Source organism: Bison bison, unplaced genomic scaffold (assembly GCF_000754665.1).
Source record: "Bison bison bison isolate TAMUID 2011002044 unplaced genomic scaffold, Bison_UMD1.0 scf7180017864371, whole genome shotgun sequence".
Classification (NCBI taxonomy): domain Eukaryota; kingdom Metazoa; phylum Chordata; class Mammalia; order Artiodactyla; family Bovidae; genus Bison; species Bison bison.
In genome coordinates, this window is record NW_011494943.1 from 8,623,022 (window position 1) to 8,639,103 (window position 16,082).

Consider the following 16,082-nt stretch of genomic DNA (forward strand, 5'->3'; position numbering starts at 1 on the left):
AGATGGAGCCGAGGGCCCGGCCGCCCCTCCAGCCTGTTTGGGGTGGACTCGTTGAGTCCGGCCATTGGCTAATTTTAAAGCACCAATTGTCATGCAATAGAGGGCTGCCCTGGTCCACGGTGCCGCTTGGCCGTTGTAACTCCGGATTCCCACGTAGGACGTTGGTTTAGACCAGAGCATCCGAAGCTGGGAACTGGCAGGAGTTCAGAAGCTCGGGAATTACCAGGTTCTTGAGCGTAGTCGCTTCGGATTCTGCCAGGCAGTGGAATCCCGAATGGATGTTACGGGAGTCTTAACTGCGCATTCCTCTTTTTTTTTTTTTAAACATTCTCTCCCCAGCCCTACAACCCCTTTATATACCCAGTAAGTATCCTCTCTTTCTGTGGGAGATACCCTAAAATTAAATTTTACTAGTTAAAAATTTAAAAGGTTATCGAATTCCTGCTGTGTACCAGCATTATCAGGTTGGCAAAACTAAACAGAACTCTATCCCAGCGCACCAGGACCTGCCAGTCCCAGAATCAAGATTAATGACAGCGTTCCAGTTGATTGTGGTGGATTCAGGAGTTTTGGCTCTGAGTCTCCTGATTTTAAGACTTCCCAGACGGAAGTGGCTCAGGCGGTAAAGCATGTGCCTACAATGCGGGAGACCCCGGTTCGATGCCTGGGTCAGGAAGATCTTAGGGAAGAAGGAAATGGCAACCCACTCCAGTACTCTTGCCTGGAAAATCCCATGGATGGAAGAGCGTGGTAGGCTACAGTCCATGGGGTCGCAAAGAGTCGGACACGACTGAGCCAGCCACTTCACTTCATTCCTGGTTTTAGAGCTGGAAGTCTTACAGTGTTATCTCACCCTGAACCTCACTTCACAGAGGTGGATCTGAGTCCCAGAAGAGTCAAATGACTTGCTTGAGGTCGCCCCGAGTTACTCTTTAGCAGTTTTTCAGACTGCCAGATGTAGCTGTTTGCTGCCAGAACCTGGTCTTTCTGAGAGGTATGTGAAACATACCAGAGGAAGTTCCAGATCTTTTTAAATGTAATTAATATGGGTAGGAATCTTATGAAACAAAATATACCTTTGTAATTTTTTCTTTTGTTACAGCTAGGCTTTAGGCTCCTTGAGGATATTCCGTTTTGTACTTTTGAATATCCTCTCATCTTACTCAGCATAAAATAACTTTCTTAATAATTATCCTCAGCAGGACAGGTAGGCTCTTTGGATTTATTTTTCTTCCTTCCTTTTAAATAGGGAAGTGAAGTCCCATAGAGGGCTCCAAATAAAAGTATGTTTTTCAGAAAAATCCAGCTTAGGCTGAGGCCAGCCTCTGAATGTGCCCCTGGCAGAAGGATTCTTGACGGGTAAAGGAGGCTTGATTGCTTCCTGATATTACAGCTCTTTGAGGCTGAAAAAGTCAGTGGAGCCTCTAGCCAGAGGGCTTGGAGTGTCTGCCATTTGAAGACTGATCCCTGAAGTTGTTGTAGCCTGCGCAGTTAGAAAATGGAGATTGACAAGTTTCCTTTGAAAATAGCTTTTGAGGAGTATCCCATAATTTAAGACACAGTAGTATTTTTTTTTCCACTTGTATTTTTGTGTGTTCTGGGCTTAATATCTTAAAGTGCCACCATTTTTATTTGGCTTCTCATGGAAGTTGAAGAGAAAATGATTCAAGAACTAATTGTATGGGTTATTAGAATAATTGAATCTCGGCATTTCACTTGCTGGAAAGGACCCAGGGCGGCCCCAGGAGAGGCAGTGAGGCTGGTAAGGTAATTGAGTCCTCCAGCCCTCAGACCAGCGCTCCTTCCCTCGCTCCACTTGGACTTTCTTCACCTTTTCTTCCTGTTTTCCTGCCTTCCCTTGCCCTTGTATAATTAAGCATCATCTTTTGACTTGTATGTGCATAGAATTGTGATCTATTAAGGTTCCTTAGACTGTAGTCTAAGGAAGACTGTAGTATGTTGTGTAAATGCAAATTTTTTCCATATCATGGTTATTTATCACAAATGTTTGTGTTTTGCAGGTGTGAAAGGATTGCTGTTTTATTGCAATCATGGTGCAAAAATACCAGTCACCAGTGAGGGTGTATAAACACCCCTTTGAACTAATTATGGCTGTAAGTACTTTTCAGTTTTCTCTCTTGCATCTTATCTTCTTAGGTGTCCAAATTTGATTATCTGTTGCTCCACTTTTACATATTCTGTTTTTATGCTTATGAACTTTAGCAAGTTTGTGAATTTGTTTTTAAACTATAAGTCTCTGAAAATCAAAATCTGCATTTTTTTTTTTAATTCATCTCAGGGTTGTGTGTGAATTTCAGTCAATTCTCCTTTTGAAAATACAGAAGTGGGATTGTGACTAAATAATTCTTCCTCTGGATTTTGCTCCTTTTTTGTTTAAGTAGAAAAGGGATGTAGAGAGTGGTTTTTTCCTTCTGCTCATTTAGAATGAGGGTGAGTTCACTATATGAAGCTGAACACTGAAGGATGGAGCTTAATTTACAGGATTCTAAGGACTGTGCTGAAATGAGCTTCCTCCCTTAATATTAAATTCTTGAGTCACATAAGAATTCCACAAATGGAGTAATTAAAAGTCTTAATTTTCTTTGTTATTTACCTAAAGAGATTGGCTCGAAGTAGTAATTTAATTAGAGGCCAAAAAAAAAACCCCAGACAAACTTTTTCCACTCTCTTTTAGATTACTGTAAGGTATTCTTTCCCTTGGCTTCAGCGCATGTACTTTTTCAGCTGGTCAGAACCCTGGCTCTGGATCCAGTTTGACTTTGTGACATTTCTTACTGCATTCTTTCGGTTTCTATGTGAACGGTTCTTTTCGCTAAGAGTCAGACACGACTTAGCAACTGAACAACAACTCCTTTTCCTCCCTGTCTCTTTTGTGTTACCGTTAAGGTGTAATGTATGACTGGAGGATGCCTTGGTCGTGAAATACACCCTGATGAAAGTACCAGTCTGAACCAGAGCCTTTCAGCCCAATGAGAGACCCTCAGCTCCTCCTGGTCCCTTGTAGTTAGCCCCTATTTTGACTCTGACCAGAGATGAATTTCTGTATCTGTTCTGTGTACAAAAACTCAAGTGTTTTTGCATCTGGCTGGCTGCTCAGCATCATTTGTGAGATTTATCCAGATCAATTTAGTTTTGGAAAACAAAACTCAAGTCCTCTCAAGGGAACAATTTAGATTCAGGGCGTCTGTTTCTTAAATTGAGGTGTAATTTACAGACAGTGAAATGATCACATTAGGTTTACAGTTTGATCAGTGTTGACAGAGTGACATGAATCTCTGTCAAGATGCAGAACCATTCCCTCCTTTACCTCAGAAAGCTCCCTGGTGCCCCTTTTCTGCCAGGTGTGAGATTTGTGTGTGTGGGGTGGGGGTGGATATTATTTGCTTCTGTGTTTTCCTTCAGTCCTAGGACTGTTCAGTGTTTTATGTTAATGGCTTACCAGGAAGGCTTGCTTCCTGTTTGCTGTGTGGGTCGTTTGGTCATAAAGAGCAGAGATCCACTGTGGCCTGAGAGGGGGGATATTGTTGTTGGAACACATGCTGTGTGTGATGGGATCGTACAGAAATCCAGGAATGTGGGCCTGCACGAGCTGAACTCCAGGAACCTGGCTTGGGGGGAGGGAGGGTGTTCCCAGCAGCAGTTGTCCCCGGAACTTCACCCTTCACCCCTTCGCCACTGGCTGCTTCACGCTCTCCTACCTTCCTCTCCTGTGGCTTCAGCTCACATGCTTTTTCAGCTGGTCAGAACTCTGGCCCCAGTTTAACTTTGTGGCATTTCTTGTCGCCTTCTTTCAGTTTCTAAGTGAACAATTCTTTTCACATTTCCTGGTTCAGATTCTAGAGATACTTGATCTGATCCTCCCTGCTGCCCACTCCGGTCCCAGGATGCTGGCTGGCCTGTGGATTCCTCGTGGGGCTTGGTCACCTGTCCCTTTCTGGTTGGCAGGGGCTGGTGGTGCTAGGAGATTAGTTTGGGGCAGTGGAGGACAGTGAGCCTGGGAGATGCTCCAGGGTGGAGGGGACAGGCACGGGACCTGGTGCCTTACGTTTTTTCTTATGTTGCAGACGACTTTTAAATATTGCTGCGACCCTGATCATTTGAGGCAAAGGCAGGTCTCTTAGGCAAACACTTGATAATAAAAAGGTATTTTGCTTACCTAATGTTCAGCTTCCATATTTTCCTTTTTTCACGGTTTTCAAAATGCTATAGTTTGCCTTGTCACATTTATGCAGGGATTTACAGAAGAATTTGAAATTGAACTTCTCAGCCACCCCTCAATCTTTTAAACTTAACTGGTTTTTCACTCGCTTCTGTTTTAAGCAGTAGTAAAATTTTTTGACTTGGAAGAAATTACGTTTTAATCTGAAAATGAAGTCTATTACCCCTTCCCCTCCAGATTTGGGTAGAAACTGGAAGGCACAGTCTAGTGAGTTTGTGGGGTCCCTCGTGCTTTTCTCCCTGTAATTGTACTACATAAAATCCACAGTGTTTTCCTTGCTTGATTTTTCTCTTTTTGAGGAAAAACAAGTACAAAAGAGTTACTCTAAAATATTCTTTTCAGTTTATTCAGAGTGAGCAAAGACATTCAGTTAATGCAAGAACAGAACTATAATTTGAACAGAAATATTTTTGAGACCCTCCAAAAGTGACTGTGCTTCAGTAGTCACAGCGAGTGATACGGACAGAAGTGTTCGTCAGGTGGTCAGTTTGTGGTATTCACAGGTGATCCAAGTCCTGAGTTACAGGGTCCTGTGACGACCGTGGAAGGAAACGTCATGCCGTCCACTTAAAGCCTCTGTTTGTCTTAACCAGGAGTTCTGTTGTAATTTAGAATTGCCAGAATATGAGGTGGGAAGTGCCTGTGTCAGTAGTAGGTCCACGGTAGGTATCAAGTAAGTTAATTATTTTGATTGATTTCATGACAATCTACCATTTGTTTTGGGGTCAGTATACTTGGTAGAATTAAAAAATCATCTACGAGTTAATGGTAAACAAGCAAAACTGAAGTGAAGGTGTTTGAGCAGGCATTTGTGGCCTCTGAGGGGCGTTCTGTTGTCAGATGTGAGCCCAGAGACAATGGTTGGTGCTTGGGTGAGTTGAGAAGCGCCCCGGCTGAGCCCCCTTTGAGGGTGAGGAGTCTGAGGCTCAGAGAAGAGAGAGCTTCTGCAGGTAGTTGGGGTAGAGTTTGCTGTTCTTTTTATTAGAATGTGTATCCTGGAATGTTTGTGGAGGGTTCTTGTCCTTGAAGAGTGACCTTTCCAGGCTCAACCAGAAATGTTTCCTGGGGCTGCTCTGCCCAACCTGTGGGAGGAGAGCTTAATCTGTGAAGGACATTCCAGTCGCTTGTACCCGCCGGTATATCTGTGGCCTCCCCTGGCCTAGTGAGGTGACCGCCGAGAAGGGACTTGGGCGGCAGGTGTGGTTCTGAGATGCTTGGACTTGAGTGTTTCATTTGGAAAGTTCTGAGATAAAACACTGATTTCAGAGCGTAAACATTTTCAGGTCCAGCTTCCTTCCTCCTGGCCTTCTTGGCCTTTCACAAATGATGCAGAGGAGAGTGAGTCCTTGGAGCAGAGGTCAGTGTGCAGTGTAAAGTGGGGTCAGGGTGCAGGTGAGACCGAGGGAGAGGAGGACCCGGGAGCCATGCCTCTGTGGCCACGGCGGCGGGGAGGCAAGAACCAGTCTCTGATGCGTTTCTCGGCAGGACAGCTGCCCCTGGACTGCTGGAACATGCGATGGCAGAGGCCCCGCTGCTCTCCTGTGCAGCCCCGTTTTATTTATTAATTTCTTTGGCTGCCTGGGTCTTCCTGGCAGCATGCAGGATCTTTAGTTGCGGCATGTGAAGTCTTATTAGAATTCACATGTGGGATCCCGTTCCTTGACCAGGGATCGAACCCCGGGCCCCCTCCGTTGGGAGCGCTGAATCTCAGCTGCTGGACCGCCAGGCAGTCCCAAGCCCTGTTTCTCCAGGCTTCCTGTCACCCGACAGTTCTGCTCACGTCCACTCCCCGAGCTCCCTGTTCTCTTCACCCTGTCGTGGGCTCCCAGACCCTGTTGGCCGTGTGGATCCCTAGCCGATGCACCTTCTAGATGATGCCCTTGAGTCACAGCTGTCTGCCTCCCTCTCCTGAGCGCCACCTCCGGTCCAGCTTTCGTGGGGGAGCCAGAGTTGTCCTTTCTCACTCACGCCCCTCCCTTTGGGCCTGCATCCTCCTGCTGGACACAGGTTCCGCCTGTCAGCCCTCGGGGAAGTGATCGCTCTCATCAGTCACATCTGTTCTAAACCGCGTTGCATTTTCTCCAAGGCCCTTCGTATCCTGCCTTCCCTGTTCAAGCTTCTCTCATAATTGTGCCGACTTCCCAACGTGAATGTTTCCATCTATTTTGTGCTGTCCCTGTTTGCCACGGTGTCTTTTCTGCCCCCCACCCGCTTCCTTTCTACACTTCCTTCCTTGCCTTAGATGTTCACCCCATCTAATCTTGATCTTAGCTGGCCCACCCCTTGCCCTGATGGCAGCTACGAAGCCCTTCGTGTTTCTCTCCTCCTTCATGGTGCAGTCAGTGGTAGGTGGTGGTAGGTGGTTTCTTTTATTTTCCAAGGTGCCCGAGTATTGCTCTCTAACTATTGTATATGTTCCTCAAGGGCAGAGACTGTGTTTTCCCTTGTTCCCTCCAGTGTTGGTACCGAGCACACGTAGGCACACAGATATGTTTGATCGGCTGGTGTCCATTTGCTCACTTGACCTTTCCGTGTGAGGACTTGGGAGCTGGGTCTGACGGTTGAAGCTCAGATCTGATCTGCTTCAGATGAGGGCTCTGTGTTTTCTCCATGAAGAGAAGTAGCATGCTGCGAGCCTTCAGTTAACTGATGCCTCCTGGAAAAGCAGAGCCCTTTTGTGATGAAGTTGGCTTTTTTTTTTAACACCATCATAAATTACGCAGAACCCATTTGACAAATTTTGTAGTAGTTTAAGTGGTATGCTTTTACAGGTTGAGTAACCAAAAAGCTCTCTCTTTCAGTGTGCGCTTGCTGACCAGTGGCTCCCACAACAGCATTTGGTTCTGTTCCTCTCATTCTCTTGCTTTCCTTTGGTTTGTTTTGGTCTCTGTTTTTTTTCCTTCTTTTCCTCTTTCCTCAGATATCTCATATCTTCCTACAAGACTAGAGGATGAAAGGAGATTTGCTGTGATTCTGGGTACAGAGTGGGGCCCTGCCGCAGACTTGCTCTGTAACCTGGTGACTAGGCTGGTCACTCGTGTAGACTGTTGGGAGGTCTGTAGAACTAAGCAGACCATAGACGTGCCAGTGGGAGAGGCAGGGCCTGGAAACATCCATGGCCTCCCCCCTCCCTTTCTGAAAGCCAGCCCCTGTGCCGTGCCCAAATGCAAGGTGAAATGAATCAGCAGAGTCATTTGTTGACATGTGAACTATGAATGTGTCTCTTTAAAATAGACCTTTGTATATATGTAAACGTTACTTCATCCATTCAGTTTATGCATCAGGACAGTTGGGGAGACATGTGGGGGACCCTGGGGTGTGCTTGTGTATCACAGTGCTGTCTAAGGAGGGTGTACACCAAATGCAGTCCAGTCTGCTCCTTCTAGGGTGAGGGCAAGGTGCGCAGAAATCTGAGCGGTAGAGCCCACCCCCCACCCCCGTGCAGCTGTTTCCGGGCTGTTCTTCGGTCCTGCTGGAGCCCATCTGGCTTTGTCCTCTTGCTCTGAGGCAGGTGGCTGCCCCCTGAAGCCCCATGTGCCCATCCGCCCCTCCTCCTTGCCCGAAGATACTGGGAGCCCCCGACCCCTCTTCCTGATTTTGTTCTCTTCCGCTGACCTGAGTCCCACGCGTATTTGGTTTGTACCTTTATTTTAGTTATGAAATACTTTCATTCCATCTTTTGTTTTTCTTTTCGAAGCATGTTCTCTGCCTCTCATCCTAGATTTTATCCCTGAGCCCTTTATGCTTTCCAAGTTTCTGACAATTAGGTGTGTTACTGAAACACATCTTTTTCATTAATGGAGGTATAGGTATATCTTCAGTCAGCCCAGTATGCAATAGAATTTATTTTTACTCAAAGAAATAAGCAGTCTTCATTTTGGGGTCACCAGCTTAAAAAGTTTTGTTCAGTCTAGAAGTGGAGAGAAACAATCCAGTTTTTCTGTTGATACATTAAGGATCCTGGTCAGTTTATTAATAGTGAGGGAGATTGTACTCTTTTCATTTATCAAGTTTTTGAATGCCATAGCGTAAATTCTGTTCCGTGTAGTAAAACCTGGAATGCGGTCAAATGTACTCAGCTTTGACAATGAGCAATCATTGTGCTTCCTTCACACGCTATTTTGTGCAGAACCAGGCTTTTTCTCTTCTCCTAAACCTACTCTCCCAACACGTTATGCCTCCTGAATTACTTTTAATGTTGTAGAGTGAATACAGCCGTGGTTCAGTAGTGGTTCTTATTTCAAGAAATAAAGCAGGATCTGATTCAGCTCCTTGCCTTCTTGATTTACCTGTTTTTGTCAAGGAAAAAAAAAAAGAAAAGGGTAAACCTTGTATTTTCGGAACCAAGTATGCAGAAGTAGAAAGGAAAGTTTGATGAATGCCCGCTTGCCCATGGCGTAGCTCCGAAAGCATCACCGTTTTGCCAGTTTGTTTCGTTTATTCTTTCCGCTTTCCTCCTGCTGGTGTATATAAAAAGCAGATTTCAGGCATCTTGTTAATTCATCCTGAAACATACCTCGCACTGTAAAGACTTTTTTTTAAAAAAATGTATGTATTTAGCTGCGTGAAGTCTCTCATTGTGGCACTTGGGCTTCTCTCTAGTTCTGGTGCACTTGTGGGATCTTAGTTCCCCATTCGGGGATTGAACCCACGTCCCCTACACTGGACCACCAGGGAAGTGCCAGGACCTTTTTCTTTTTAAAAGTAACCACCGTGTCATTATCACATCTGAGAAGAGTTCTAATAATTCCTTGACATCATCCAGTCCCAAATCCATGTTCAGACTTTCTCTGCTAACACAATGTCTTTTTTTTTTTAACCTTCTTTGGATCCTCCTTCAGATAAACCTTAGCGTTCAGTTATTATATTTTTTCAGCCTCCTCTGTTCCCTCACATCCTCCTCTCCCTTTGTTTCCTTTCGTGTCATCGCTTTGTTACAGAAACTGGGTCATTTGTCCTTTTCAATTACCTTAACGTTTTGCTGATTTAATTGTTCATTACAGCCAGTTGGCACCGGGAGGAGTCACAGACCTCAAGTCAGTCAGTTCAGCTACTTTTTAGCAGCTTTGTCTAAACATTTGCTGATATTGCTGATAGATATTGAAGCCAGCAATTATCCTTTGTAGTTTTGAGTTGCAAATAGGATGCAAAGCATTTTTTTTTCAAATTAAACTGGGTCTTTCCAAACGCACTTCGTTGATCCTACTGTTTATAGAGAGCAGTTGAAGGGAGTTCATTTATTGGCAGATCTGACTAAGAGGCTCCCTATGTAGCGTCCGTGGTAAGCGCTTGGGGACCACCGAGGTGCAAGGAGGGGTCCCAGGCACCCTGGCCTGTCCTTTGTTCATGCTTCTTGCTTTACAGCCCTGGATGGGGATGTCAGTCTGGTTTGGGCAGTGCCCAGAGAGATTCACTGCAGAGAATTTTTGATGGGCAGGTGTGATCATTGATCTTTCTTGATTTTTAATCTGTATGAGTGAAAACAGTTTTATGTACTTCTAATGGGATAATTTTACATGTTGCAACAGAAGGCATGTATTGCAGTAACAATTCCCTTGAAAGGTACAGTTGATCTTGAGAGTACTGGCCTTGTTTTATTTGTTGTTGTTGTTTTTTTAAAGAAAAGTCTTTGTATGTATGTATGTAGATTTATGCAATTATCACCCTGTAAGATAATTGCTGTATATATCGTGATGTGTGCTGAATCCTTTTTCCATTCAGAAATCTGCCATGTTTATTTCATAGCTCTCTCCTACACGATTTGCATTCGTATATTCCTAGTGCACTGTTCACATGCATAGTGCGAATCTGAGTGATTGATAAGCGTCCGGTTCCTAAATGTCTAGCGTGTTTGACTGGATGACTGGCAGTGGTTCTCTTCCTCCTGGGTCTCTGGCCCTCCCTCTGGTCACCCTTGCTTTTCTCCTTATTCGACTCACCTCCATGCTGCCTTGGGTACAGATGGGCTCTTCGTCTAACGATAAGTTGTTTTGCTATTTCAAGACCCCGTAGTTATTCAACTAGTTTTGTGTTTTCTGGATGTCACAGTTTTAACTTGTGGTTAATGCTGTATTATGAATATCCAGCTCTCTCAGCCGACCTCCCTTCCTGGCCAGCATCGTCTGAACCCGTGGCTTCAACTGTCAGTTTATAAACCAAAGCTCTCAGGGCTCACCCTCAGCCTACACACAGGCGCTTCCAGGCGTCTAGCCAGCTCTGTGCTTGGAGAGCCCCACCTGGCCATTCCGAGGCAGACTTAGTAGGTCTGAACAGTACCCACCCTTCCTCGTGCCCACACAAAGAGCACACCCAACAGAACGCACGCAAGCATGTTAAAAACAATAGAATTCCTCTGAAAAGCTCTGCCTTTCCTCTGAACTGCTGCTTCTGAGGAATGCCACCGCCATGTGCCGACCCTCAGACCCGGAGCCCAGGCACCCCTGAAAGCCCCCACCCCTCCAACCCCAGTGAGCCGGATCCTTGCCCATCCAGGGTGTCTGTTGACTTGGATCTGAATCGTCCCCTCTGACGGTGTGGGCTCAGCCTCCATCACAGCATCCTTCACGTCCTCTGGACCCTGCATCCCAACCCTGTCTGCCCCACTAGCTTTTTCTCAGGGTTGCTGCCCCCGAGTCTCCCAGTTGGACGTCTGACCGCATTGCTTGCTAGTTTAAAATTCTCAAGTGGCTGCACCCCACCTTCAAGATGAGTTCAGAGCCTTGGCTCTGTCCTGGCTTCTAAGCCTCCTCGTAGCCTCGTCGCCACAGGCGAGACCCCCCGTGCTCCCCAGTCGCGTCTCTGGGGTCGCTGGCCGCTCCCCAGGTGTGCGTCTGTTGCTGGCTTCGTGCTGGAGGGCCTTTCTCCGTCCTTCCCTCACTGGTCAGGTCAGTTCTCGGAGGAGTTCCCGCCCTGTGCTCTGTTGTCCCCCTGTCGCCTGGCTGGTCCCTGCAGCTTGTCACCTCTCCTTTCACATAAGCATCTTCAGGGTGGGAACCAGAACGTTTTGCTTTTTCTCCCGAGCCTACAGAGAAGCCTCAGTAATGGATTTGTCTGAAGAATAAGCCAGTCCTGAGATGCACACTCTCGCTTCTGCCATTACTGCTGCTTCTGGGAGTGAAAATTTTAACAAAAGGTCACATTGGAACATATTCTTTTGGTTGAATTTACTACTTATACTGTGTTTTGAAGGAATCTGATGCAGTTTGGTTTTGAGTAAAATAGGGTTTATGTTCAGTGAACTGAAGCTTATAATTACTGTAGTTTTCTGAAAAATGTATCCTGGTTTATGTATTAGTGTTTGAGTGGCTTTTTTCCCATAGTGATGAATTTGTTCAGCCACTAAGTCATGTCTGACTCTTTGCGACCAAAAAACTTCCTTTATGTGGTTCTCCTACAGAACATAAAATTCATTTAAAAATTCTTGACTCTGATAGAATGGTATTCTAATTTTCTTTTTTCTATCTCTATAGTTTTAAACCTGGAGGTTGCTTATTACATGACCCTTTTTCTTAATTGAATAAGTTACTCTGTAGCAGTAGGTAAAATGCGTTTCTTTGCCTAGTTTGGCGCCTATATCTGTCTTTAAAACCAAGTTCAGAACTAAAAGCTGAAGGTATTTATTTTAAGAAGTAAATTTAAGAGAGAGTTGTATTGCAGTATTTATGCTATTAACATTTAGAAAGCTCTTCCGCAAACACATCGTATCTTTATTTCATTTAACACAGAGTTGGTCTGGGATGTAATTGTGACAGTTCGAAATTCTTATTCTCAGCTGCGTCAGGATTTCCGGGGCAGGCCCAGCAGTTGGGTTTCACAAGCCCTGGTTCTGATGCCTGCACAGGTTGGAGGACCACTGGTTTGGGATGTCCTTAATTTGATGTGTACCGAATGGAGTAGAAGAAAGAAAATTGGTTTCAGTTATAACTTTTCCTTACCTGAAAATCTTCGAAAGGATAGATTCTTTTAACAGGTTGTGTAATAGAGACTCGTTAATGATACTTTCTTTAGAAGGATCTAGCGTGTACTAAAAGGAGGCTGTTTGCTGTACGTGCTTCTCCAGACTGTTCTTTGCGAGTTTATATAGTGATACCAAAACTCTGTTAACAAGCATGTGCCTGTCTTAACTGAATCATTTGTGTGGCTTTACTTGCTAATTTTCAGGTGGAGTATAAAAAAAGATTTATACTCTTTTTTTTATGTGGTAAAGTATACGTAAGATTTACCATTTTAACTATTTCCAGTTACAATTTGGCTTCCCTGATAGCTCAGTTGGTAAAGAATCCACCTGCAATGCAGGAGACCCTGGTTCAATTCCTGGGTCAGGAAGGTCCCCTGGAGACGGGATGGGCCACCCACTCCAGTATGCCTGGGCTTCCCTTGTGGCTCAGCTGGTAAAGAATCTGCCTGCAGCACAGGAGACCTGGGTTCGATCCCTGGGTTGGGAAGATCACCTGGAGAAGGGAAAGGCAACCCACTCTAGTATTCCGGTCTGGAGAATTCCATGGACTGTATAGTCCATGGGGTCGCAAAGAGTCGGACGCGACTGAGTGACTTTCACTTTCACTTTCAAGGACATTCACAGGTTGTATGACCATCACCACCATTCATCTGCAGAACATTCTTATCTTCCCAGATGGAGACTCTGTCCCCATTAGACACTGACTCCCCATCCCCACCCCTCTCTACTTTCTGTCTCTATAGATTTGACTATTCTAAGTACCTCTTATGAGAGAAATTACACAATATTTATCCTTCTGTGACTTGCTTATTTCACTTAGCATGTTGTCCTCACAGCTCCTTCATGTTGTAACATGTCAAAATTTTTTTCCTTTCTAAAGTTGAATAATCTTATATGTGTGTGTGTGTATACACACTACAGTTTGTTTATCCATTCTTTCATCGGTGGACAGTTGAGCTGTTTCCACTTTTTGGCTGTTGTGTTTATTGTTTAAAGTCTAGTTGACTATTATGTCAGCCAAAAATAAGTGCACATCTCTATAGATTTTTTTTTTTATCTTTGAATTCAACCGCTGTATTTTGTTCCACCTGTTCAAGATACAGCTCTAGTTTGCATCTCACGGTTGCCTTTGCCGTTAGTTCATAACAAAGAAAGAACAGCATCTGAGAGCAGGTGTAGATTGATGAGCTGGGGGGATGCACTGTCGGGGGGCTCCCACCATAAAGGAAGGGATGTGGTAGAGAAAACAGAAACGAGCACTTCACGGTCCGGGAGGCACAACTTGTGTAATAGGCGTTTAATAAACGGTGCTTGATAGATATTTTCCTGATGCATGGACCGACTCCTGCTATCAGCCTACTGACGATGGCGCTTTTATTCTGGTTCATGAGGCCGGATAATATTTCCATAGCTCATTACATTCTTTTATGTGGGCAAACACATGGCATCTATAAAAGCTGACAGCTGCAAGTCCCTGGAACACCAAATGCTCTTCTGAAGTCCACGGACTCATTTTCTACACTCTGGAAAAGGGAAACAGCGCTCTGCCAAATCCAACTTCATTTGAAGAAGAATATGCAAAACTGCTATTTTTATTGTCACATATACTCAGTTTGCTATTAGAAAGTTTTATGGATTAGAAATAGTTTTGGAAAGTCCTGGCATGTTTTGGATTCTGTTGGATCATGAATCAGTCACTTGACTTTTAAATTTAAAAAACTAAGAGAAGAGAAACCCTTTGTAACACTCCAGACATTCTTGTTTGCCTAGGGCTCGAGTAATTGTGGCCTGTGAAACATTTGTCCTTCAAGATTTATTGACAGTGACAGATATCTTAAGTATAAAGATCTACTTAAAGATGTGTGTACCTCTGTGTTTTCTGACTAGTATCCTTTAATTTTCTAACTGGGATTGGTTAATGTTGTGCTTTTTGTTCTAATCTACCATTATCTTCCTCATCCCTTCATCTGTTGGTGGACATTTAGGTTGCTTCCATGTCTTGGTTCCTGTAAATAGTGCTGCCATGAACTTTAGAAGTGCACGAATCTTTTCAGATTATAGTTTTCTCCAGATACCTGCCCAGGAGTGGGCTTGCTGGATCATAGGGCAACTCTCGTTTCTTAAGGAACCTCCATCCTGTTTTCCACGGTGGCTGCACCGGCTTACATTCCTACCAACGGTGCGGGAACGTTTCCTTTTTTCCACACCCTCTCCAGCATTTGTTATTTGTAGACTTTTTAATGAGGGCCAGTTCTGACTGGTGTGGGGTGACGTCATTGTGGTTCCGATTTGCATTTCTCTAATAATTAGCAACGTTGAACATCTGTTTATGTGCTTGTCACACATCTATATGTCTTTGAAGAAAATTAGGTCTCTTGAGGTCTTGGGCCCATTTTTTGACTGTGGTTGTTTGCCTCACAATACTGGTTTAATGGTTGAAAGCAAATACAAAAAGAATAGAGGTGGAATTAATATGTAAATGATGTGATTGAGCCAAGTATACGCTAAGTTCTTCTGCACACAGGGGGCTGTACAGATAAAGACTTAAATAGAAGTGGTAGGAGTGGTGAATCTCCAAAGGCCTGCCTTGGTGCAGGCCTGCCAGGTTTGAAAGCAGCCGTGCCCTGCTGCTCAGTCCCATGTTGAAGGAGGACTTCGTCTTCAACAAATTGTCATCTTTCTCGTTAAATGTATATTGTGTTAGTTTGAGTTTTATAATGGTATGAGTTTTTGCCTAGTTTGTACGTATTTAAGTAACATTATAATGAAAAATAACTGGTCAACACTAAAGGTCCAAGGAAACTTCCATCTTTTGATTACTAAAGCCATTTTTCTTGAGTTGGAGGTTTGGCTATACTTTCATGAATTCCAGATCCATCAGCTCCTTAAATTGGGTTTTGTTTGACATGCAACCAAGATTGAAACCAACCAGAGGTTGGAGAGGGGGATAAACATTCAGTTGAGTGGCTTGTTGGCTCAGCCGTTCTCAGGGGTAGTGGGCAGCCCTTCCACACGGTAGGTCATGAATGATAGCTCTTTGACAGTTGTTTTAACTGAGTATTGACTGGTGAGGCTAAGAGTGGAAACTTGGGATGGCAGTGTCTTCAACTTCCGCGTCTGACTTAGAGCTGTGGAAACTGACACTCTGCTTCATCACCCTGCGGGAGAATGGTGGGGGCAGGAGTGGGGGGCGGAAATGTCCTTCTGTAAAGTTTGTGATTCTCATGGTCATGTTTCTTTTTCATGATGGATTGTGAAGTCCTCAAATCAACTGTACTACGTTTTGAACTTAAAGCTTAAAACTTTTAAGTCTGTTTCATTGGAGATAGTTAGTTGTATCAGATCAGATCAGATCAGATCAGTCGCTCAGTCATGTCCAACTCTTTGCGACCCCATGAATTGCAGCATGCCAGGCCTCCCTGTCTATCACCAACTCCCGGAGTTCACTCAGACTCACATCCATCAAGTCAGTGATGCCATCCAGCCATCTCATCCTCTGTTGTCCCCTTCTCCTCTTGCCTCCAATCCCTCCCTGCATCAGAGTCTTTTCCAATGAGTCAACCCTTCGCATGAGGTGGCCAAAGTACTGGAATTTCAGCTTTAGCATCATTCCTTCCAAAGAAATCCCAGGGCTGATCTCCTTCAGAATGGACTGGTTGGATCTCCTTGCAGTCCAAGGGACTCTCAAGAGTCTTCTCCAACACCACAGTTCAAAAGCATCAATTCTTTGGCGCTCAGCCTTCTTCACAGTCCAACTCTCACATCCATACATGACCACAGGAAAAACCATAGCCTTGACTAGACGAACCTTTGTTGGCAAAGTAATGTCTCTGCTTTTGAATATGCTATCTAGGTTGGTCATAACTTTCCTTCCAAGGAGTAAGC

At 44.6% G+C, this 16,082-nt stretch overlaps 1 protein-coding gene across 1 annotated transcript in view; it reads left to right on the plus strand.

Annotated features, from left to right (window-relative positions):
* The first annotated feature begins 724 nt into the window (after window positions 1-724).
* SEC14L1 (SEC14-like 1 (S. cerevisiae)) overlaps window positions 725-16,082 on the plus strand; it is a 48,033-nt gene continuing 32,675 nt past the window's right edge. Inside the window, exon 1 of the mRNA XM_010856231.1 lies at window positions 725-2,114. Within this exon, the coding sequence (XP_010854533.1) occupies window positions 2,052-2,114 (63 nt within the window). The 5' untranslated portion in view covers window positions 725-2,051. The remainder of the gene's footprint in view (window positions 2,115-16,082) is intronic.